The 24,243-nt window shown below is 40.0% G+C and overlaps 1 protein-coding gene across 1 annotated transcript in view; it reads left to right on the forward strand.

Moving 5' to 3' along the window:
• Positions 1-809: 809 nt before the first annotated feature.
• AGAP1 (ArfGAP with GTPase domain, ankyrin repeat and PH domain 1) overlaps positions 810-24,243 on the forward strand; it is a 234,923-nt gene continuing 211,489 nt past the window's right edge. The window contains exons 1-3 of the mRNA XM_035891073.1: positions 810-885; positions 4,279-4,420; positions 8,101-8,235. Coding sequence (XP_035746966.1) covers positions 4,285-4,420; positions 8,101-8,235 — 271 coding nt within the window. The 5' untranslated portion in view covers positions 810-885; positions 4,279-4,284. The remainder of the gene's footprint in view (positions 886-4,278; positions 4,421-8,100; positions 8,236-24,243) is intronic.

Genomic DNA, 24,243 nt, shown 5'->3' on the forward strand with positions numbered 1-24,243 from the left:
CTTGAAGTCCCCATGAGGCCAGTGGAAAGAGATGGTAATGGTGCAGCTGCACACCCCAGTTTGGTTTCTTAGGTTCGGTGCCAGCTCTTTGGTCTTCACAAGCACCCAATATTCTACATCTCCCTGAAATAATAGGATCAGGAATAGAATTTGACTGAAGGCTGAGACTCTGCTCTTTTTATCTAGATTTCAAAAAATAGGTCTTTAATTCATCCTGCTACTAAGTGGCACAACATTCTCTCTTACTTTAGTACATCTATACAGAGGTACCACCATTGTAGTTTTTTTGTCTAACATGTGTCTAGTATTTTCCCCTAACTGTGGTTTGTGAATATAGAAGTATCATTTTCATAACATTACATGTGTGCTGTAAGAACTGGGCTTCTCTTGAGGAAATGCTAATTTACACAAGAAATTTATTTTAATTCTAATACATGGTGTTGTTTGTATGCAACTGTCCCATGTTTGCCTTTCTTAGAGATACTTTTCTCACCATTATATAAACCAAAGGTGACTGTCTTTTAACTATATGTATCAAAACCAAATACACCTAACATGGGAGTTAGTGTTTGTAATAAAATTGTTGGCTTTTTTCCACATTAGCCTTATTTTTGAAGTGTGTGAATTAACTTTCTTAATATCTGTGCATATGCCTATGAAGTTAACTTATATTCACATCCACAGTAGTTCATTAATTTGCAAAAGATCTTAAGGGCACCTTTTTTTCCACAAGCGAAGCCTTCTTCTATTTCGTATATTTTGCCTTTTCTGTTCTGTAATGAGTTGCTTTGTGTGACAGGTGGGAGATTCAAGAAAGAGATAGTAGTTGATGGACAAAGCTATCTGCTGCTGATTAGAGATGAAGGAGGCCCTCCAGAGGCACAGGTGAGCATTGCATATATAGAGCTTTATCAGCCTAATACCACGGTTTCCTTTTAACACATCTTCTTTAAGAGAACCTGGCTTTGTTTTCTTCTTTCCTGGCTCCTGCACATCTTTCTGCTGGGAAAAAGTATACGTTGCCCCCAGGTGAAAAACAGTCTGGTTAGAAATTATTGGGGATTTCAATTACATTGTGAAACTGTATAATAAAGATATATGGCTATTGCTAGCTTATATTGAATGCCTAATCAGTATGCTTCCAGTGACCACAAAATTGCATGCTGTAAAGATTTCTTCTGAGTTAGAATCTCTAAATTGTTATTATACAAAGTAGATGTATGCTCAGCGATACACATACGTATGTACAAACCTTTGAGTTCCCTGTTGCTTCCATGTTTTCCTCCCTGTGCTGTTTAAGACTCAACTTCAATTCAGCACCACCGAGTTCTCAGATTTCTGACTTGGTTTCTGTATAGGGCATGTTACCTCCTTGTCTCGTAGAAGACAACTCATTGGGATTTGCCTTTGAAAAGATACTTGTGGGTTTGTGTGCTTAACTCCGTTACTCTATCTCAAGTGATGAGAAGTGAAGCGTTTGCTTATGTGATGCTTAAATCACTGCAGATGCTGCCAAGCCTGTCTGCAGGCACTTTCCTCGTCTTCAGGCACCTTCTTGTCTCCCCTCTACCTCTTCTTACCTGGACACTTGTGGGGTTTCTCAAGTGTGTTGGCTGCCACTGGCCTTGCTTTGCTCTGCTGTTCAGCAGTGGATCAGCTTTAAAAAAACCAACCAACCAAACAAAAAAAACCCCAAAAAACCAAACCAAAAAACCCAACCAAAACCTAGCAGCAGGAACTGTGCTATCGCCAAACAGCTGAACAGGAGCAGTGCCAGCGGCAGCAGCTTGTGTTTCAATGCTCCGCTATTGCTCATTAGCTGCAGGAGGATTAGAGCATGGGGGAAGGTGCCTGGACAAAGAAGAACAGAAAGGAGGTGGAGGAAATGGAAACTGAGAGAGACATCCTGGAAGGAAGTTAAAATGAAAACAAAAAATTAGTGTAGCTGACACATCTGCAGCCGTGTGAGGCATGAGCCTAAAAGAAGTGCTCTGTTTTAGGCCGTGAATAATTTGGCTGAAGTACACAACTGTTTCCAGGCCCCAATGCTTAAAAAACATTTGCTCATACAAAACCATAAATCCTGGAATTGTAAAGGTACACACAGCAATCTAAATATGTTTGTATGTGAAAAATTAGTTTTGCAGAGTTCATTTGAACTAACTGCAAACTAATAACCAGGCACAGTGTTTTCTTTTGATCTATGCTAAGTAAATTTGGAGGGTTTAATTACTATTGTGGCTGAGATTTGTTCTTCAGCAAATAATGAGTATGGAAAGGTTTAAGGTGTTAGTGCTATTTAATTTTTCAGAAGACATGTTTCACATGGTAATTATCTTGGAATATTTTTTCAAGTCGCATGTATATTAAAGATCTTTAATCTGTTTATTTAGTCCTAGGATAAAAAGTTTACTCCTGGGTTTGTGAATATTTGTAACTCTATAATGAAAATGGAATACAACCAGAAGAAAAATGTTTCTCTCCCCCTATTTGCTTATCATATAGAAAGGGTTAAGGTTCTGCTTTTTGCAACAGCACAATATATTTTTGTGGGTAGTTCGGATGGATTTAAGGCTTCAATAAGTAACAAGCTGAACTGTGGTCTTCCTAGCACCCAGCAGCACGGGGTCAGGGAGAGTTCCCCAGGTGATGGCTTCTTTGCTTCACAGCAAAGAAGGCTGCAGCTCAGGTCTCAGTTCACTGTCCCCTTTTTTGGCAGGAAGGGAGGGCAAATGAACTCACCTGAAGACTCACTTGCTGGATCTGTGATCTCTCTTGTCTAACATAAGATTGTCCGAAGATGAAAATAATTTAAAAATAGCTCCTTTCAGAGAACAAGGAGGTGGAAAGATGTACTAGCTGATGCTGCTTCAGTCTTGCCACGTCTAAGTTTGTGAATCTTGAACATTCATTTCTTTTGTTCACCAGATTTGGTTTTACTGTTGCTGTGATCTGCTATAAATGTGGCTTCTTCCTATTGTAAAACCCGATTAACGTAACAACTGAGCAAAAATGAGCTGTTGCGTGCTATTTTTTTTTTTTAAATTTGGAACTCTTGTTTATGGTTTGGTTTTGTTTGGACTTACCTTGAACAAACGGATCTGCTCAATCATGGTAGCAAGTCTGAAGATGGATTTGTATATCAGCAGCTGAGCTGTCCTTATTTCAAGCTGTTCTCTGTACAGTGGCATGGATAAGAAGACAACCTGGGTTTCTAGAACAGTGTATGTGTTTTCCAAAATTCCTTACAAACCTAGGCTAGTCACATAAAACTCAGCAAAACATATATAAATGTTTCCCAAATGAACCGTCTTGCAGCTCTCTGTATGTTCAGTGTGTCCCCAATCTACCTGGCATGTTGTAGTAGTGATAGAATGAAGAGCATGAATACTGATGGCTGAAACTTGTTTTCACTGGTCTAATTTGGGGTAGCAATGGAATCACTTAGGGAAAATTAAAGGTGGTGATGTAAGCTTAACTTAAGTCTTTTTTTGATATCCTGTAAATGTTTACTGTTATGCTAAATGTGTTTCAGCAGCCTTTTTTCACTCATGAGCTCAAACTTTTTCACTTGCATGGTAACTTAAGCAGCCCCTTGCCTTGGCCTGTGTATGCGCAAGTTTTGTAGAGGATTACTCATGCCAAGAGAGAATAGTTTGCTTTCACACTGAAAGCTGAACAAGACATTCAGCACAGTGTGCTCAGTTACAGTGTCTGTATAATGAAGAAAAGCAAGCTGGAAATTAATGGGTTTGGACATTGATCAAGATGTGAGACTTAACTAGCAATGCTTGTAAAACCACAACCATGATACTTGTCCTGGCATTAGCAGAAACATCAGCATGCGTGCACTTAAAGCACAGGGTGGGGAAATAACGCACTAAATGGGGCACTCGATTGCCTAGAGTTCAGTGTTAGTAATTTAAAATTCACAAAGTCAGAAATCTGAGGCTGTGATGTTTTCCTTTTCTGTGGCTCAAAACCAACGTGCATTGACAGTAGTTGGGCTTGTAGTATCACATACCACTGAAGAAGAGATGCAGTTGTGAGCGTGGGGAAAAACCTTTGTGTATACCAGATGCCCACCACTTACAGAGTGATGAATGTTGAGTCATCATTTTAGAAATTATATGCCACTTGTAAGGCCGTGGTTATTGTCACTAACAAAGTTTCTCTGATGTGTATTTCCCTCCAAGTCAGGTGAGAATGTTTCTTTTTTTCCTTTTTTCGTCTTCACGGCTTTTCTCACAGGATGCCTTTTCCATTTTTATTCTGCAGTTTGCCATGTGGGTGGATGCTGTTATATTTGTCTTCAGCTTGGAAGATGAAATTAGCTTCCAGACTGTTTACCACTACTACAGCCGTATGGCTAACTATCGTAACACTAGTGAAATTCCAATGGTACTAGTGGGAACCCAGGGTAAGTACAGTCTTGATTTACAAGTGTATTTCTGTGACCATATAGACTGTTCCAAGCTGGCAAAGCCATGTCCTGTCTTTTCCCCTCTCTTGCATCAGCACTGCCACTCATCTGATGATGAGAGCTTGTGGATAAACTGCCTGTTAATCAGCAGGGTGGTGTTCTTCCATCTGGGCTTCCTCGGCTGGCTTGCTAGAGGGCTGTGGCATTGCGAGGTCTGGTTTGAGATGGAGACAAATGTCTGTGCAGCACCCTTGGGAGAGGGAGTATAGGACTTTAGCAATGATGACTTAGAAGAATAATTAAAAAAATGTTTTCAGTGCTTTTTCAGTGCGTGGTGGTTTTCTTGATCAGCAGGGAAATGCTGATGTTCAATTTGGGCAGGTGAATCAGTTGTGTAACGAAGTGGTGAAGTGAGACGTGTTTCCTTTAGCTTGACAGTCTAGAAGTGATCAATACCTTGGTATTCCTAGGAGGCAGATGGGCCAGGGGTCGAAAACAGTCAACACTGTTAAGAAACAGAACTGAACTGTGTGCCCTTGTGTAACTTCTCATGTATACCATTCTTCAAACCAAGTGGAAATCGAGCTTTTAGCCTCCCGAAACAGGGAAAGGTACCATCAATATTTCAGTTGCTTTTGCATCTGAGCTGTCTTTTGGATATTCCCTGGCTCGTTTTGCCAGTGCATCACATTAATGTTTCAGCAGTTCCCCGTACTGTGGTTGGTTTGCTGCATGGAGTAGACAGAAAAGACTTGAGGCTGCTCTGCACCTGGCCATGTAGAAGTCCCTCCTGTGATAATTCTTACCAAAAATGAGTTCCTGCATAGGTGCCAGACTTTAGACTTCTTAATTTACAGCGCTGCTGTTTTGGAAGCATAGTGCAGACATTTTTGTGAAGTTCCTTCATACTAAAGCATTGCTCTCAATCTATGGTCGAGTTACTGCGCTGTGTTAGAGGGAGAACACAAGTGTCACGAGGTGCTATTCTAGATTTGATTTGGAGCATATTCCCTTTTGGTGTGTGCCACTGGTTTTGGTGATGTTGAAGCTTTTAATTGCTTTTTCAGTTTATTCTTTCATCAGCCTGTGGGCAGAGCGATTTTTCGTTCCCCTGCTTGCCTGTGGAGCTGTGCCATCAGCACTGCCACGTGAAGGCAAGGGGAAGCGTGGGCAGCACGGAAGGAGGAATTGCAACTGGGCTTTAGGCGGAAACAGATGATAAAAAATGAAAAGGGAAGTAGGTACATAGAAAGTCCTAGGATGGCAGAAACTACAGCCAAAAAGCAGAAGTGAACTGCTTTGAAGGGCCACGCTGTCAACTTAAAACTGGAGTTGAAAAAGGAGAGGGGGAAACATTTCCCTGAAGGTGCTTCCCTTTCTGCACTTCTGACACTCTGGGGTATGGTTTTTCTACCTCATTCTCATTGTCACCAGAAAAGAATTTTGTTTTTCAAAGTTCATTTTCTGTTGCAGCACTGATGCAAAGGGGATTTTTAAAATGTGGCTAAAAGTGGAAATCCTGCTAATTCTGGGAGTAAGCATCAGAAAAAAATACAACTTTTTAACTATATTAACTGTCAAACTGTGAAGTGAAATGAAATACATGTAACATATAAAGATACCTGTTAAAAAAACATATTTGAAAGATACCTGTGTGACACCCAGCTTGTTGGTTTCAACTGGTATTCTTGAAATGAGCTGTGAAATGAAATCTCTCCCAGAATGTTAGCACTTGCCTGATGCTTCCAGGCATTCTCCTCTGCCTTGCTCTCTGGCAGGACAGGCTGCAGCACTGAATTTGCTTCAGAAGTCAAACTTTTTGAAGCTTCAGAAGTCAAACTTTTTGAAGCTTCAGAAGTCAAACTTTTTGAAGCTATGGTGTTGCTTATCAATTCCTTTCTGGTTAAATGTTTTCAGCGCCCTCTGCCGATTAAAAAAAATCTGCCATTAGCTTCCCAAATAACCACTGTGTTTTTATTAATTAGATCTCATGAGAAGGTAGCGGTAACATCAGTTGAGATGTGGTCATGTCATGCCCAGAACTGAGCCTCAAATACAGCACTTCAATAGTCACTGACTTCATGCTTGTGTTAAAGTGATGGTTTTTTTTTTTCTAGGAAAGAAGATAGTTTTGCTGTTACGGAAAGTAGCAGATTTTTAGAAAACCTTTCTGAAATCAGTGCCTGTCATGGTGGCTAGGTGGTAGCTGCAGAGTTCTGTAGGATAGGTTGTGCTGCTGTCTCCCCTTACAACTTTTTTTGCCACATAAATTACTATGATACTGCTGGAAAAATAAAGTTGCAAGATTTGTTCATAGTATGGCATTATAAATAGTCAAACAATATAACCTTTGTAGAGTTCTTCGCTACAAGAGTAGCAATGAAGAAACTTCTCCTTCATGGTTAGCAGGTTTTCCCACCCCACGCACCCCCCGCTGCAAAGTTTTGTTCAGCTGCTATGGATAAGCTCTAGAAATTGCAGTTAAAAAGCACTCATGAAAAGTAGCTGTTTCAGAGAGGTACAAAGTATTATTATTTGTTTAGAAAAATATTATTTTTTTTGGCTGTGCAGTGTGTTCACACAATGTCTCCTGGGGGCCTTTAAATCAAGGTTTGAGACTCAGTCATTTGTGATGAGTTTCCTGGATCCAGTCTTGGCTGTGACTTGAAAGCCAGGTCAGCAATGCAACCTGCGAATATATGAGAAATCTCTGTTTCATCTTAAATTGGCGAGTGTCTGCCTTGACCAAGGCGTACTGTGTGCCGCAGGGTCAGGGCTGGGGTTTAGCAGAGCGCTTTGCTCCCAGCCCAGCCTCCCTAGCAGGCTGTTGGCGCTCTGTGCCTGAGCAAAACACAGAGAGAACTACCCTAAAAAATGGGAAGGACCAAAAAAAGCACACATGAGGAACTGAGGGAAGAGCTGGACCCTAGGTTTTTAGCACCATGATAATTGCAGTCCTGTACAGCTTGGTGATTTCTTATCTGCCATTGTGATTCCAACACCCCACCCCGAAGTTGTCTTAGTGTTGGATAACTTGTTGGTTTGGGGTTTTTTGGGGGGGGCTGCTTATTTTGGGTATTGGGGGTTTTTTTTGTTTGGGTTTTGTTTGGTTGTTTTTTTAAGAAAAGCATCTCTTGCGTGCAAATCTAACACTTTCCCCAAGTGTTGCAGTAATACCTGGTACGTTTCTCCCCTCATCCCAGTATTTCTCTACTGAAAATGTTCTTGTCCGTACAAACATGTCATGTTTTATGCTTTACACTCTACAGATGAAGGTTACTTGTAAGCTGGTGCCGGTGTTTATAGGAGTTCTAAAAACCATTTGACATGTTTATAGTCATAAGCCGTTTGTTCTTCTAAGTACATTTCACATCAGAGCTTGTGTTCTTTCATGTGATTGTGTATGTTTTGCAGTTAGTGACCTAAATAAATTTTTCAGGTAACAAAAAAGCATTTTAGGCTTTTTCCCTGGTTCATAGAATCACTCAGTATACTGGTGATTTTAGCAACAAAATATAAAACTGGACCAATGTGCATCCTTTTGTTTTTTGAAAATTCTAAGTGTCTCATGGTTTGTACTTAAACTCACTACTCGGGTGCTGCTAAGTGTAAGATGATTTTTTTTCAAATTATATTTAAATATGTTTGGGTTTTTTTCCTCCCTGCTGTTGTTGTAGATGCTATAAGTTCCAGTAATCCACGTGTCATAGACGATGCCAGAGCAAGGAAGTTATCAAATGATCTCAAGAGGTGCACTTACTACGAAACCTGTGCCACTTACGGACTCAATGTGGAGAGAGTCTTCCAAGATGGTAAAGACTGCTTTTTTTCATCCAGCATATCACACAACACTGTAGCTGTTTTTTTAAATAACCACTGATGTCTGATAGCTCGCGTACTTGGCCTGTTTTGCAAGTGTTCATTAATGTTTAGTTAAAAGAAAATGCTCTGGTTTAGGGATTTATTTTGTTATACTGTCAAAAGTAAAGTAGAACTTTGTTACGCTGAACACGGTACATGCATGGTGGTGTGTTCCTTACCAGCACCTTTAGTCTTAAGGTACTTTATTTAGTCTTCATTTATTTTTCAGTTTTCTTTGGTGCTTGCTTTATTTTAGCAAAATTTTCTTTGGTTTGCTTTAGTGCTAGTGGAGATACTGAAAGGCTGTTTGTGCAACGTAGTTGAAAAATTGTCTTGTACATTTGAGAAAGTGAGAATAAACTGAAAAAAATGATAGGAATAGGGTAATGATGAGGAGTAACTCATGGCACTCGTGGAGTGTTAGAAGTTGACAGTCTCATGTAGGGGTTTAGAAGTAAAGTTGGCTGCTTAAGGGTGGTTTAAAACATCATTAGCAGCAATGTTCTAGTTTGCTTTGTAGGAGGTATTCGGGATCATTGTGTACTGTCTCAAAAAAAGAAAAGGAATAACAAAAGTGCTTTCTGACCATCTGTAACTATTCTGGAACAGTTACCCCTTGGAAGAACTTCTGTGGCTGGCAAAGCGATGCTGAACTTGGTCTTTGCTGTATGAGATGGGCTTTGTGCACCCTCTAGTGGAAATTCAGCCAGGTGTCTTGGGGCTTTGCTGTCTTCTAACCACGGCTGTCTAGTGGCTGAACATGTCAGCCCTTCATCACAGCAATTCTTCTGTGTGTAAAAACCTTCTTACTATGGTGAAATACTTTTCAGAGCTCCTTAGTTCTGTGGCTTTTTTGTTGGCAGCTTTTCATTGCAAAGACCTGCAGCGGCTGTGGTTATGTGAGACAGTGTCACATCAGTCTGTATCAGAGATGAGTACAAAGACAGCTAAAACTAAAAATAAAAAGGCAAAACATTCTAATTTTTAAACAGAAAAAAGGCGAAACATTCAAAATTTTAAATGGGAAATAACTGACTGAGGAGTAACTCATGGCACTCGTGGAGTGTTAGAAGTTGACAGTCTCATGTAGGGGTTTAGAAGTAAAGTTGGCTGCTTAAGGGTGGTTTAAAACATCATTAGCAGCAATGTTCTAGTTTGCTTTGTAGGAGGTATTCGGGATCATTGTGTACTGTCTCAAAAAAAGAAAAGGAATAACAAAAGTGCTTTCTGACCATCTGTAACTATTCTGGAACAGTTACCCCTTGGAAGAACTTCTGTGGCTGGCAAAGCGATGCTGAACTTGGTCTTTGCTGTATGAGATGGGCTTTGTGCACCCTCTAGTGGAAATTCAGCCAGGTGTCTTGGGGCTTTGCTGTCTTCTAACCACGGCTGTCTAGTGGCTGAACATGTCAGCCCTTCATCACAGCAATTCTTCTGTGTGTAAAAACCTTCTTACTATGGTGAAATACTTTTCAGAGCTCCTTAGTTCTGTGGCTTTTTTGTTGGCAGCTTTTCATTGCAAAGACCTGCAGCGGCTGTGGTTATGTGAGACAGTGTCACATCAGTCTGTATCAGAGATGAGTACAAAGACAGCTAAAACTAAAAATAAAAAGGCAAAACATTCTAATTTTTAAACAGAAAAAAGGCGAAACATTCAAAATTTTAAATGGGAAATAACTGACATGCACTGCACTAGGTGTCATTCCAGATAAGGGTGTTTTTACCCATCCTGTTAGTAGGATTTCAGAGAAGAGCATTTAAAGCTGTAGCTTTGTGCTTTGCTCACTGTTTTCAGTAGAACTAGTTGCAGAAATTACTGTTTTCACTGTCTAGATTTTTTATTTTGAATACAAGTTTCAAAGAACCATTAGGGGGTTTTGTTAGTGCATTTATTTTTGAGTGCTAGCTATAGTTAGACTTCTAATTATATGTTCCAAGTCGTGGTGTTTGTGGATCTTTGTACAGCCTACTAAGGGACCTTTTGAGAGAGGAGTCTCTTGGCAAAAAGCTAGTGTGGTAAACTTGTAAGCTTCCAGGGAGCTTATTTGTGTGTCTGCTAAATTGCAGTAGTAAGTAGAAATAATTGAGAAACATTGTGTGTTTAAGAAATATCAAGGCTTTGTTTTACCTACATGGCAGTCAACCAACTATGTAATATTTGCCAACTAACAGGATTAGGAATGCTTCTGTATGATTGTGTTACAGTTGCCAGACTGGGACCACATCCAATTCCTGATAATTTCTGCAGTTTATTTCAGCAGGAAACAAAGCAACTTCTTAACCCCATTAAATGTGAGGGTGTGAATGAAGAGCGCAAGTTAGGGAGCACTTGATTAAATGACTTGGTTTGTGCAACTCTAGGATGTTCAGGTTCAATGTAGGCTTAACAATGTCTTTTAGTGGCTTCTTCAGAGGGTTCATGTAGTCTGTATGCAGACCTTTGAAAGACAAGGGGTGGAAGCGCAGAAGCTTGAAGAAAACTTCTAGTTTTCCTCTAGAAAAAGGATATGAAATATGATTGTAATGTACAGCAGCAGGCTGACTCGCAGGGAGATAGGTGGTATGTTGGGGAGGGCTGTCACTTGGCACCAGCAGCGCTGTAGGTGCTGGCTGTACCACCATTGCTTTAGTGACCATTAATACTGTGAAAGCTTTTGACTGATGACAGTAACTTTGCATTTTTTACTTTTTGGGCAACAAACAGGCTACATCTTTGGTGAAATTGTATTAAGCAGGAAAGAAAAGCTAATATGAAATGTACACTAGTTTTACAGACACACACACACACACTCTCCCAATTTTGTTCCTACTTAATTGTGTAATGACAGGCGTCATTGTATGATGATAAAGTGTACACAACCACAGCTGATGTGATTTAGTAAAATTCCCCACAGTGGCTTGTGACTTGACAACGCTGGCACATCAACTGTAGAACGTTTTAGGTCTTCGTGAGTCTGACAGTGTGCAGCCAGTCTGCTACCTTGCTGGCTTCTGCTTAGTATTGCAACTTCCCTGAAGCTGATGAGCTACTCCAGTTTAACTTCCTCATCTTATGCTAAAGGAATTGGGCTGCCTCTTCAACAAGGGAGCCAAGGGTCTGCCTGGTTGCATGACTTTGACCCCATAACCATGGTTTAATTTGTTTGTTTGTTTGTTTTGGGGTTTTTTTGTTTGGTTTTTGTTAAATGCAAGGTAATTCTCCCATACAACCCTTGAGGGACTGCCTGTTCGGTCTCCCTCAAGGGACTTCTGAGCCCTGTTAGCTTAAAAGCAAGCAGCACAGGGCATTGGTTAATAACTTCTCTTTGTGTTCAGATCCTCTCCAGAATAAATGGAGCCGATTATCCAACATCAGAAAGCCTAGTCTGACTTTAAAAAACACTTCTTGATGTAAATACTGTCAACGAACTAGGAAAAGAAAGAGATGAGGGGTGGAGGAACAGGCCAAGTAGAGGTCTTCATGTCGTATGCTCTTCTGCATTTCTTACTATTTTGAGGAAACCCTGCATCATTGCCAGCAGCCTTCATAAATTAACTGTGTTTTTCAGCAAACTTGAAAGTGGTACAGACCAATTACAGCATTTCATTCGTAGATGAATGGATAAACCAGGGTTTTTTTATTGTTTGTAGCTGAGGAAAAATAGTTGCTGACAAGTCAGTAGCTGTATGCAAGACACAGAGCTACTATATCTATTAAGACTGCTTTCTGTGTATTGAAATTGTTTCTAGACTTTGCTCCCAGCTGGATTGGTATCTGTTCTTGGGGTTCAGGTATAGGATTTAATCACTATTTACTATATTCCATGGTAGGTAATGCTTGGTGTTTAGATCCTCCAGGTGTTTGCTTTGGTAGGTCTGTGAGGCTATTTCAGTATGTTGACCAAGGTCCCACAGCTTTTGCTGGCTTGTTACTTTGATGAATGCTTCACTTTTACATTTTTAGGATAATGTTGATGACAACGGGTGGTTTTTTGTTTGTTTTAAATGTAGATTTTGTAGCAGATGCAATGGGCAAGATTAGGTTTGGTTTAGTCATGTTAGCTTCAGCTTTCTCACTTTGCATGCAGTGACTCCTGTCTTAATCAAGTCAAACACTGTGCAATGGTTTGCATCACCTGTGATTTACATATATAGTTTGCGGTCCAAATGCACCCTATTCTTCCTCTCACTCTTCTGTTTTTCATGAAGCTTGAACTGCCAGTGAGTTGTTAAATCTGAAACTGTCTTTAAACTTCCAATGTCCAAACCCCTGTTACCAGTGCTAGTTACAGCAGGCTTGGCTTTAATATACCAGTTAGTAGCTTTGTTACAAAAGGTGCTGTTTTACAAGCTTTTTTTTTTTTTAGATCAAGTTTCTGGTTTCTGCCCTGATGTGATGTAGACCTACCTTTTGGATGAAGAAACTGGAAATGCATTGAATGGTGTTTTATGCACTTCTTCATTGGACTCACATTAGAAATTAAACTTCTGGGGTTTTTTTTCCCCTCTGCAAGCACCCACTGAACCCTGTTAGTGGTCGTCTAGTACGACTTTTGTCTCTTATAACTCATTCCCTGGTTTCCTTGGTTGAGGGGTAGAATAATTTGAGTGGTTGTTATTATGAAAATAGTGCTTTATTCTTTAGTTAAATCCAAATACATTGTTTGCAATGCTTTGTTACAGTTGACAAGCTCACTATTGCTTATAACAGAGTAGGGTCATACTTTTGTAACACGAACGCTGCTTTACAATAATATTGCACTTCAGTCTGCAGAAACTTTATGAACACTGGTACATAATTAATGTACACTTATGTATTTTTAGATAACTGTTCTTTAATGTTTTAAGAAGCTGAAAACCGTGATTTGTAAACAGCAGGTAGTTCTTAGTCCTTTGAAATTCGTGTATGAAGAATTGCTTGTTTTCCCATACCCTAACAAGAATTCACAAATTAAACTGTTTCGATAGTGTGATAGAGCCTGTCATTTCCTAAGTGTAGTAAGTATTCAGGCATCCTATGATATGGCAATCAGCTATTTTGTGTAAAAGTTTGTACTTTAAAGTGAAGCACGATTTTGAACACTTTAGAGGGCAGTTTTTAACCTTCAGCGTTGTCCCACTTGGGTCTTATCTCTGATGCTGTTTGAAGTGAGAGCTGCACAAGCAGGCCCTGAATGTCATTCTGAAATAGAAAAGAAAAATTCCAGATTCCATGGGATTAGCTTAATAACGTGCCCAGCGATGGAGGATGATAAATTCTTTTTTACCTTTTGATATTTGGAATTGGAAATTGTCAGACAGGGGAATTAAGTTTTAAAAATGAGATCCATTCTAATTCACATTTCCCAATTAAGAATGAGGGTTTTTTTTCCCTGCTTATCAGAATGGATTTTATCAATGACATTGGAAATTATTATTTTAATATTTCTTGTCAGCACAGTATTGTAATGACTGTGTACTGCCCCAGGATGCCTTTTTAATGATTTTAGCCTTCTTGAATTAGCTTGATGTACCATTAAGGCATAAGAATTGCTTTTATTTTTGTTCATGATGTATTCATAATTGATGTCTTTCCCTGCTTTATGTTCAGATTTTCTTTGACCCATTTAGCTGTGTGCTATGCAATTCTCTGACGTCGCAAAGGAAAAAGCAAATGTTCAAATATTCAGAGGTTAAAATTTTACCGTCAGTGTAGCTTGCGTTACTGGGTGTGAAACAAAAGGGTTTGAATCTAATTTTGATTCAGAGCTGAGTCTGTTACTGTAGCTTAGCAGTTCACTTCAGCTGTACGCCTGCTAGTGATCAAAGTAGAAGATATTTACATCTTTCAGCATAAACTTTTAATGTGGAGATCCTTTCTATTGCTGTGACTTACTACTGTAACTCTGTACATGTACAGCAAAATGTTGAAAACCTACTGGTTAGTCATGTTAGTATGGTAACTTCGAAATTTCTTCATTTGGGAGAAGTTAAGCCGTTCTCGAGGGCTTGCAATCTGACCCATTTGTGTGGGTGGTAGGAATATGTACAAGTATTTTTTATGTATGTCTATATACATATATATTTGTGTGTATATATATGTACACACACAGAGCTATGTCTGTATATATGTTACGGATGAATTTTTTTGGAAAGGGGTTTCTGCAATGTCAAAGTTTAGAGCCTCTTGTTAAAGTACTGTTAGACAAATCAGATCCTGTGAAAAAGCATTTGGTGGAAGTTTTCTGATGCAAGTTAGTTATCTCAGATACCATGGATGGCATTGCTGCTGCCATGTCTGTCTTTGGAAAAATGCATTGATTAGGGTTGGGGTTTGTTTAGGGCTGGCATTTGAGTTTCAGGACACTTTGGCCTGTGTCCTAAACAAGGGAGAAAGTAAAAACTCAAAAACCCCATTCTGTTGTGCATGCGGTAGGATGTATGTATCTACTACATGAGTTGTCTAACACGTGTTTGAGAGGTTTTACCTTGTATGGATGGCTGTAACACACAAATTTTGAAATAAAAATACCCAAAATAGCAATAAACCTGTGAATATTGAGGCAGGAGTTTACATGTATGTGATGGCAGAGGCCATTGCTGCCTCACAATTTGGACCTTGGTGCTGTGCTGTTGGTTTTGGATGTCTTGCAAATTAAACTAATCTTTTAGTATGGAGTGTGTCTGTTGTGTATAAACATTTACCAGAGATATTTTATTTCAAATCCAAATAGTATTTCTTATGTTATGCTGAACAACTGTGTCTAAAAAGTGGGATACCTTGAAGTACAAATTCTCCATTAAGGGATGGAAGATGACAAATTAATCCTCATACAGCCAGATTGCGGGGAAAGGCTGTCACTTGCTATCAGTATTATCAAGTCAGCTGTTATAGATGTATTTTCATTAGGAAATGTTAATCAGTCTAATGGGAAGTAAATAAAGTCTCAGTCCTGTTCTGCTGACAGCTATTTTAGGAAGACAATATTCACTCTTGCACTAGATATGGCCTGAAGCCTTCTTCAGTTCGAGAGTGAGAAGCTGGGATATTGGGGAGCCAAGTGCAGTGGGAGCAGGTCCTCTGGCTCCTGGAATCTCTTTGATTTCGGTAAGGCACAGTGGTGACCCTTCGGAGAGCGCTCACCACTGCGGTGCGGCGCCGCTCTGATCACTCGTTACTTAGGCTAGTCAAAGATGGACTGGATCAGCCCGGCGAAACTTTGACACGCTCCTCCATGCTGCAGCGATACTGGGAAACAAATATTTTTGGTTGTTAGGACTAGATATTTGTATTTTCCTTATTTTTTTAAGGAGGAGAAATAAAAAGGGTGTAATTTTTGTCCTTAGTACTATGGCTTAGCCTGCAGCAGTGAGCCCTCAGGCCCTGTTTGATTTAAGCACTAATTGCTATATAAATGAACATAAAATTAGTGCTTTAATGTCACATTTCAATGTAAATAAAGCACGGCAGAAACGGTCGGCTGTAGCTGGGTGGGCCGCGGAGCAGGGTGGGGGGCAGCCCGGGGGGTGCCAGGCAGCCTGCAGCCCCACCCCTGCCCATGGGCCCCAAAACCCTCCTGCCCACGCCGCCCCCCTCGCCGGAGGTGCAAAGGCTTTCCCTGAGTACTCCTCCTCGCTGCCAGCCCCTTTCCTCCAGCTGGAGGCCCGGGGTGGAGGGCCCAGGTGGCAGCCAGGATCCTCCGGGCTGAGAATTTGGGGCAGTGAGTTTCATAATTTGTTAGTGCTGCGTGTTAGCTGGCCAGAGGGACTCGCCAACAGCCTGGCTGCGTGCACCGACTGGGTGCCCTGGATTTCATGGGGCGCCAAGGTGGTCTTGGATTTTACCTCCCTGTGAGGACAACACACTGGATTTGAAGAAGGGCCTTGTCAGCTGAGGCCTTGCTCTGTCAGCAGCTTCATCCCTGATGTCGATGGGCAGTATTTCTAGACGTGGTTGCTGCTCTTAAATTTGAACACCAGTGAGGTTTAAGCTGCTAGTGTTCAACAAAAGCTTCCAAATTTCAATTTTTCTTCATTGCATGTGGGAGAAGTAGCTTTTTTAGATGCCGCGTGTGCTTCCTGATTTGGAAAAAAAAAAAAATTAATAATAATAAAAAAAATGAACCAGAACCACCCATACCTTTTCATTGCAGTAAGACTTTAGGTCCAAATGCAGTAGAACAGCCCTTTCTAAGACCTTAATTTGAAGTGTATGCAGTAAGGTGTGTTACTTGAAATCTGGAAGACGATGGTGATGCAGAGCTACTGACACATATGTGTTCAATAGTAATTTTTAATATCTGATGGAGGACAAAACAATACGGTGGGTGGGACAGTAACAAAAATCATATTTTATTCATGGCACTGAATACATAAGCAAACGAGGCAGAACACATCCAGAAACAGAATCTCCAAGTTTACAGTACCAGCAGAGATACTGCATTGTATTATGCCCACACAAAGGCAGAGGACTTAAAAAATAAGGAATTTTCAAACTTTCTCCCTCTTCCAGAATTTGTTTTCACTTCAGTTTTTGCCGTTAATGCAAAATAATCCCTAACTGCTTGCAAGATACTCCACAAATGTGCTTATAAGATTTTCTCTCTCAAACACAACTTACATGACCCTACAAAATGCACTGCTTATGCCTCTCACCCTTGTGTATTGTATTGTATACAATACAGTACGTCATGTATATGTCTGTGTTGCACTGATAGATTAAATTTTAGTTCTGTGTGCTGATGTGGACATAGGCATTAATCTGAAGGACCGTGCGTGATTGTTCTTTCTCCAGAGATCGAGTTTGTGTTCAGTTTTGTATGTGTATCTGAAAAGATGACAGTATCTGCTCTCAGTTTTTGTTACGTGTCAGGTATCATGTCCAGTCTGATAGCAATCAACTACTGCTTTTTTTAAATGTAGGGTATTGTAGATACAAGCCTCCCTGAATGCATGGCATTTTTTAGTATCATGCGGAAACACGCTTTCAGGTTTTTGTGCTTAAATTTTAATTTCTAATCTATTCCTGCTTTGCCATTTTACAGTCTGCATTATGAGTTTGTGTTGCTGTTGTGTTTAGTACCTTGGGAAAATAACGCTGCTGCTAACTTGTCTTGCATCTTGCAGAGCCTTAGTCTCAATGGAGGGGGGAAAAAAAAAGGAAAACCAGAATAGAAATACATCAGATGTCCTGTCAGCTTGACAGAGGCTGAATTATGGAAAAAACATTCCTCTTCTAAATTCTATCATGCTGCAGTTCCTGGTGGAGCTGGTGACAGAAGCTGAAAAGAGGAGTGACAATTTCTGCGATTCTTTTTGAGCCAAGTGACCTGAAGAGCAAACTGATTGCATAGCGAGTAACACGGTAACAGCGCAGCTGCTAACAGGGCTCAATTGTGGGGGATGTATCCAAATGTGAGGATTAAAAAAAAAAAAAGATACTGCTTGGTAATATCTGTTAGCAAGATGATTCTTTAACCCTGCTTTTGCAGTTGCTAATGATGCTGTAATGAAGGGTGGCAAAGTTGACCACAAGGTTAGGTAAGGGCCAAAAAGGGCTTCAGCGGAGCATGAGCTCGTTAAAGTGCCAGTTTACATTCTTTTTATTACAGCAACAACCTTTTCCTTACTTGCATCTGTTTTATTTCTAAGAGGCCTGTCTAAACTGTGGCTCATTTGCTGCGTTTTGGGGGATAGTCTGCCTTGCTAGCAGATCTTCGTTGTTCTTGCTACTGCTGTGCTCTTTACTATGGCAGGATCACTTAAGTGATTCTTTTTTTTTTTCTTAAATTTTTGTTGACAAATCTTAAAAAGTGTCAACGCCTCATCTGCTGATGTGTTCTGTACAGCTTGTCCAGCAAGCTCTCAAATACAGGGGGCGCTATGAAATGCCTAAAGCTCGATTTCTCTAATTATCCCTAATATGTTGTCCCTTGGTCATTGGTTTTAACTGTCCTTTATGGATTTGACTTCAAGTTTTTTGGCACAAAATTACTTCACTGGCTTAGTATTGCTGACTGAAAGACTAAGCGCTAACATGCAAGTTGTCTTGAGACAAGACAGACGCAAGGGAAAATGCCCCCTGCCCCTTGCTATAAAACTGACTGTGAGAATAACACCAGCCTGCTCAGAGCATCTCCAGAGTGTTTTGGGACAACTGGAAACAAAACCTGCGCTCGGGGTAGAAAGTAGAGGCTGTCAGAACAAAGGCAGGAGGCAATACCAAGCCTGGGGAGTCTTGTGAGAGAATCCGACTTCACCTTGAGAAGCAGCCGTGGTGTGCACTGTTCTGTGGGTGCGTCGTGCCATGGTATTTCTAGCCTTGAGGTTCTAGAGAATAATTGTGGCTCTTAAGTGTTTATTATTTCCAGCACACAGCATACTGAAGCTCTTTCATCTGAGTTGTCAACAAAAAACTCTGTCAAAATCCTGCTATTACATTTATATCTCTTAGTTTCGATGACTTTTGTCTGTTCCTGGGAGTGTTTGCAGTGTATTTAGTAACATTTATTAAAGAGAATAGCTCGCTTTTTCATCTTATAATAAAGGGATGCTTTTGTCTGAGCTATCAAACATGTAAAACTGGTGTAATAAACGTAATCCTTTTGTAATGTTCTCTGTTGTGTAACAAACACATTTTAAACATCAAAGTTTATTATTAGCATAGATTGTTCTTCAAAAGCCATTTCTGAGATGCATTGCAAATCGTTCCCTTTCAACTAATCTGTATGCGTATGCAAATCCTATTGAAACTGTTTGCTCCTCTAGGATTAGCACTTGTGTATTCAGAGTTTAAAAGCCTGCATGAATGTATGGGGGTGGTGTGTGTAGTAAGCCAGAATGAGTGTGGGCATTAGTCTTCTGAATCCCTGCCTATGCCAAAAAACATCCAGCGCTGCTGCTGAGTTTTAAAAAAAAAATAAACGTGGGTTTGTTTTTCCTCATTCACCATAAAGTAGAGAATCCTTAAACTATTTGCATGTAATTTAATTTTGAAATTAGTGTTTTGATCTGCTGAGGTTGCAGTGGTAGGTCCTTGGTGTTGCAGAAGGAAACTTTGATCATTAAAAGGTGGAACATTTGCACCATTCTGTAATGCGACTTTAGTGAGCGTTAAGTATGCAGTGAGCTATATCTGTAAAAAATAGCGTTTCAGTTTTTGTGAAGATGGGATTGGCTTGTGTGCAGACCACTCTTAAACAGTGAATTGCTAAACAGGTAGCTTTATTTACTGCCAGTCACTAAGACTGCTGGTGGACGGTCAGGCCCGCTGAGTCGGGGTATTTTGAGATGCTTGTTAGGGGTTTATAAACCTTAGCTGGATGCGGTATTGAGCTTGGATAGCTGTTGGCATCTGGGCATCCCAAATCCTTTGCTAAGGATAAAAATATCCCTTGAACATATGGAAGCTTGTTGTCCTGGTCACACGGTTACTTTAATAATGCCTAGATTCTTGGGGTAGTGCAGTCTTTAATGTATATTTTGTAAATCAATGTTGTTCACTTAAATCAACTCTTTTGTTTCATTTCCTTAGTTGGGTTGTATATGCGCATGTGGCCAAAGCAGCACGGCCAGGCTCTGTCTGTGGTAGGATCTAGTTAGTATTTTGTGGAAAATGGAAAATACAGCATAGTATTCTACAGACAATATAATACAAGATAATATAGAACTACTTTTGAATAACCTCTCTTTACATTTTTTGGTATTTCATTCATTTTGTCTTTTCAGAGGGAACAATCTTCCTGTCATCCATGTAGATTTGTTGTAGCAATGCATGCTTCATTTTGTTTTAAGAAGTAAGCTGGAAAGTTAGCTGGCGGATGGATGGGACTGTGTTACGAAAATTATCCCGACTGTTAACTGTGGCTGTCGGGCACAGGGGCTCAATTAGTTTTATTAAGGGATTATGGAAACCGGGGTCTCCAGCAAAGTTGTTTAGTGTCACCTGGTTGTTCGCTGTGCACATCCTAGGCTAATAAGGCATTTTGAGAGTTTTCGGGTTAAAACACCTGTGCTGTGTTTTCTTGGCTGTTACTACCTGCCTTAATGCTGACAAGTGGTTTGTGTGATGTGCACGTCCTTTTCTTGCTAACGCCTGTGCTTGTAGTGCTGCAAATGTCATCTCAATAAGCTGGCTTTCACCAGTATTAGATTTAAAAATGTGGAGGGTACGTAAGGAAGAGGTGATTAAAATTTCAAGTGTGGTACAAAAATTTTGATATGGAAGAGCTTTCTGTTGCTTATTTGAGCTGCCTAGCATCTGCGATTTGGCTGGGGGGGCTGGGATGCGGTGAGAAGTGGTTTCATGATGGGTACCCTGACAGTCAGCACATCTGACTTCACTTTGTTATCTGCTGATAATTGGTAACTGATGTGAAGTAGCCAAGCTGTGTGTTTTGTCCCTCAGTTTGCTGCTCTTGGTTTTCTTTGATTTTTTGGTTGGGGTTTGTTTTTTTTCTTATTTATAGCCCTTGAATGAAGGTTTCCTTCAACTTCTAAAACTTCAGATGAACTTTTTAAGTAAGTAGAAACAGCAAGCAGGTTTCCTTGAGCGTGTTTCAGTCATTCATGTCAAGTGCTTGGTAGCAAATGCTGCATTTACTCAGGAACCTCTGCGGAGAAATGGAAAATTTTTACCAGCCATTCAGCACCAGTGCTAGTACGTGTGTGTTTTGCAGTTACTCAGTTGGCATTACTGCTTCACAAAAAGTCCTTGCACCATCCAAATTATTTACAGTCTTCTCACTGGGGTTAATTTCTTTCATGCCTTACATGTATGTGCATGATTGAAGCCTTAATTTCCAGAGGAGCTGCTTCCGAGGAAGACAGTCATCTTTGTCCTTACAGCGCTGGGGTGAGATCCAGCCATATCTGATGAGGTGAGGGTGCTGCTGTGGCCATGGGCACTGGACAGAGCTGGCAGCACCGCTGCCGTAGTGCTCCTGTGTGGGCAGGAGTTATCCCACCCTCTGGGGAAGCCAGTGTGGTCCCTTCACAGTGGATTTTAAATCAGTAATTGATGTAACTAAGCATGGAGCAGATGTGGTAGGAAAATGGAGATTTGTTTTCAAGCGGTGGTGGTGACACGCTTACCATTTGTTGGTGATCTATTTGTGCTTTGTTTATGAAACAAACATCATTTATCTTGGATTTCAAAAGGAGTATCTAGGACTCGTTCTTAGTCAAGGGATCCTCTACTTCCCTTTGAAGAAAGTAAAGCAGTGCGCTGCTGCCAGCCAGGCTCTGCAGGGGTGGTATCAACTGTAGAAAAAGCAATGCCTTGCTCGGAGCCTGAGCACTGGTTAATCACTGGAGGAGCTTTAATTCAGAAGAAGAATTATTATAAAGCTGCTATAAGACTAAAAAGCTAGTAGAATTCTGTTAATAAATGTATGAATACCTATTGTATTCTGTTTCAGAATAACAGACCCCAGGATTTCTAAGCACAGAAGATACTGCTATGTCAGGTACCTTCTGGCGTGTCTTCTCACCACGTGTGTGTCCTTTGAAAAGGTCAAAGATGCTTTTCAGAGTCACAAAAACAATTTTAACTTTAGAGCTTGAACAAAAACCTTTGCCTGTCTGCACTTAATGAAGGACCTTTATTGGCAGATGCTGAAGAAATACTTTTTCCACAGAAAATTGGATTTTGTGCATAAAACTTGTTAATATTAATAAAGACAGGTCATTACTGGTTGCAAGTCATATATGCAAACTCCAAGAGATATAGAGTGTTCACAGTGCTTCTGTTGGTGATACTTTAGTATGAAAAAAATTGAGAGGAGTAAATCATCTTCAGTTTAGCATATACACAATTGACTTTCTCTCATCATTTATGCCTCTTCTGATGGCTGATACAGTTGCTTGTGTCTTACGCATCATAATTTACAGCCTCACGGAAAGGTATGTTTAGATTTAAGCTGTGCAATAGTGTAACTAATGAGAAATATAGGAAATTTATAGCACTCGATGATTGATTGGATAAGTACCTAGACATTAATTGAAATCTGAGGACTCCCAGCTGTCTTTCAGTTTAAAAAAAAAAAATCTTTCTGGACAAGCAAAACTATTGCTTGATACAGTATTTTGGAAGTACTTTTCATGTTTATGGAAAGAATGGTTGGAATGGAAAGGTGGGAGGCTGGTAGTTTGTTTTGGTTTTTTTTGTTTTTTTTTAATTTGCTAGTGCTTGGGTAACTAGTGTGTGTCCTCTAATCACCCACAGGAACTGATTAATTTGTGCCTATAGCAGTATCACTTAGCTCCTTATTTTAGTCTCAGTGTGGCTTCAGTTGTCTTCCCCCGAGATTGTGCATTTTGGCCCCAATTTAGTATGGCTGCTTGCCTGTAGTCAGCAGTTTCTGCTTATCTTCCCTGTCCCTGTTTAGCAGAGAGGCAGTCAGGCCTAACTGTTGTGTGACAAATTGTCTGGATAAATACTTTACATTAATCTCTCCATTAATAACGTCGTTGAACCGGTCATCTCTAAAGAGATCGCACAGCTTTCTTCTGTGCTGTCATTCTATAAATGTACCATTCTTGCTGGAGCTTAGTCTTGTGAAAATGTCTAAATTTTCCCATTAAGTGCTTAAAAAGTAATAAAACTAAAGCCATTAGCCTTCACTCGTCAGATCTGTATCAAGAGAAATATTCTTCAGTGCAATAAATCTGATCAAGTGTTCGACATTTATATCATTCGAATTCATTCTCTGGAAATGGACCTTTGAAGGTAAATTGCATTAAGTAGGGCAGTTTAAATTTTTAATACAATCTTATTGTAACTGTTAGCAAATGATTAAAGTGCAAAGGGGGGGATTACGTGTTTTGTGAGATTTATGTTAAATGCTGTATGATGCTTCTACTCTGGCAGGTTACTGCTTTTATGACAGCTGAATGTACATAAAACCCACAAAAACAAATAAAGAATTTAGTCTTTAGTAATAGCGTAGATGACTTATATCTGCTATTGGATTTGTGGAGATCATTTTTGGAATGGGATTTATTTCACCTGTGAGTGAAGCAGCACTCTTGGTAACAAGAGGCTTAACAATTTTTCTAATAGGAATTAGTGTGCCTGAGAGGTGGATTTTGATGGCTTGGTGGGCAATGAGCTCATCAGCTGAGGTGTTTTATTTAATCTTATTTGGATCCTTGGTGGTTTGTTCTGAGGAAGGTTTTTCTTTAAAGTACAGGAACATTGTTGTATTTCTTGATTTTGATGGTAAAGAACATACATAACTTCAGCTTCAGAAGCGTATCTTTTGGATGCTGCTGTAGTCTTATTGTTGGTTTTGTTTTGCACAATGTGTATGTTCTTTCATTGTAACGCACTTTTTTACAGGAGATTGTCACCTTTGGGTGCAGCTGCATCAGTATTGTTATAGTGAAGTTTGAGTGTCTTAAAAGTACTTCAAATTCTTTCATTTTGAAAAATTGTGCTGGGGAGGGTTAACAACTATGTGGTGTATATGTAGTGGTCAAAAGCCATCAAGCTGATTCTGTCCAAAGATGCAGCACATCTTGAAGACAGAGCTCCTGATGTTTGAGGCAGACAGTCAGGAGGCTGGAAATATTGTGCGTGATACCTGATTTCTTTATGGTTTTTCTGAGGAGAATATTCACATCTCGAGGAATAATACCTGTATTTAAAGTGAGGGAAGTAATATTTGTTCAAATTATATAGTGAACATAATGGTTTTGATACATCTCAGGAGTCAGGTTAAAATGGATGGAGCTGTTGGGGGTTTTGCTGGTCCTCTAGACCTCTGATGTGCCCAGCTACTTCTAATCAAAGCATGTATGACTCCTCTATGTGTAAATTGTAGTATTTGTGGTATTTGGCTTGCCATATGACTGTATGTACCACATATGCCAAGAGGGCAGGGGAAGACAGAAATACCTCACCATTAATTTTAATTCACCACTGCAGAACTGAGGCGTGCTTTCAATTATATGGTTTTATTAATCAAGCTGCAGTTTGGAGCAGTATCATCATGTTTGCA

Source organism: Egretta garzetta, unplaced genomic scaffold (assembly GCF_000687185.1).
Source record: "Egretta garzetta isolate BGI_Z169 unplaced genomic scaffold, ASM68718v1 scaffold113, whole genome shotgun sequence".
Taxonomy (NCBI): Eukaryota; Metazoa; Chordata; class Aves; order Pelecaniformes; family Ardeidae; genus Egretta; species Egretta garzetta.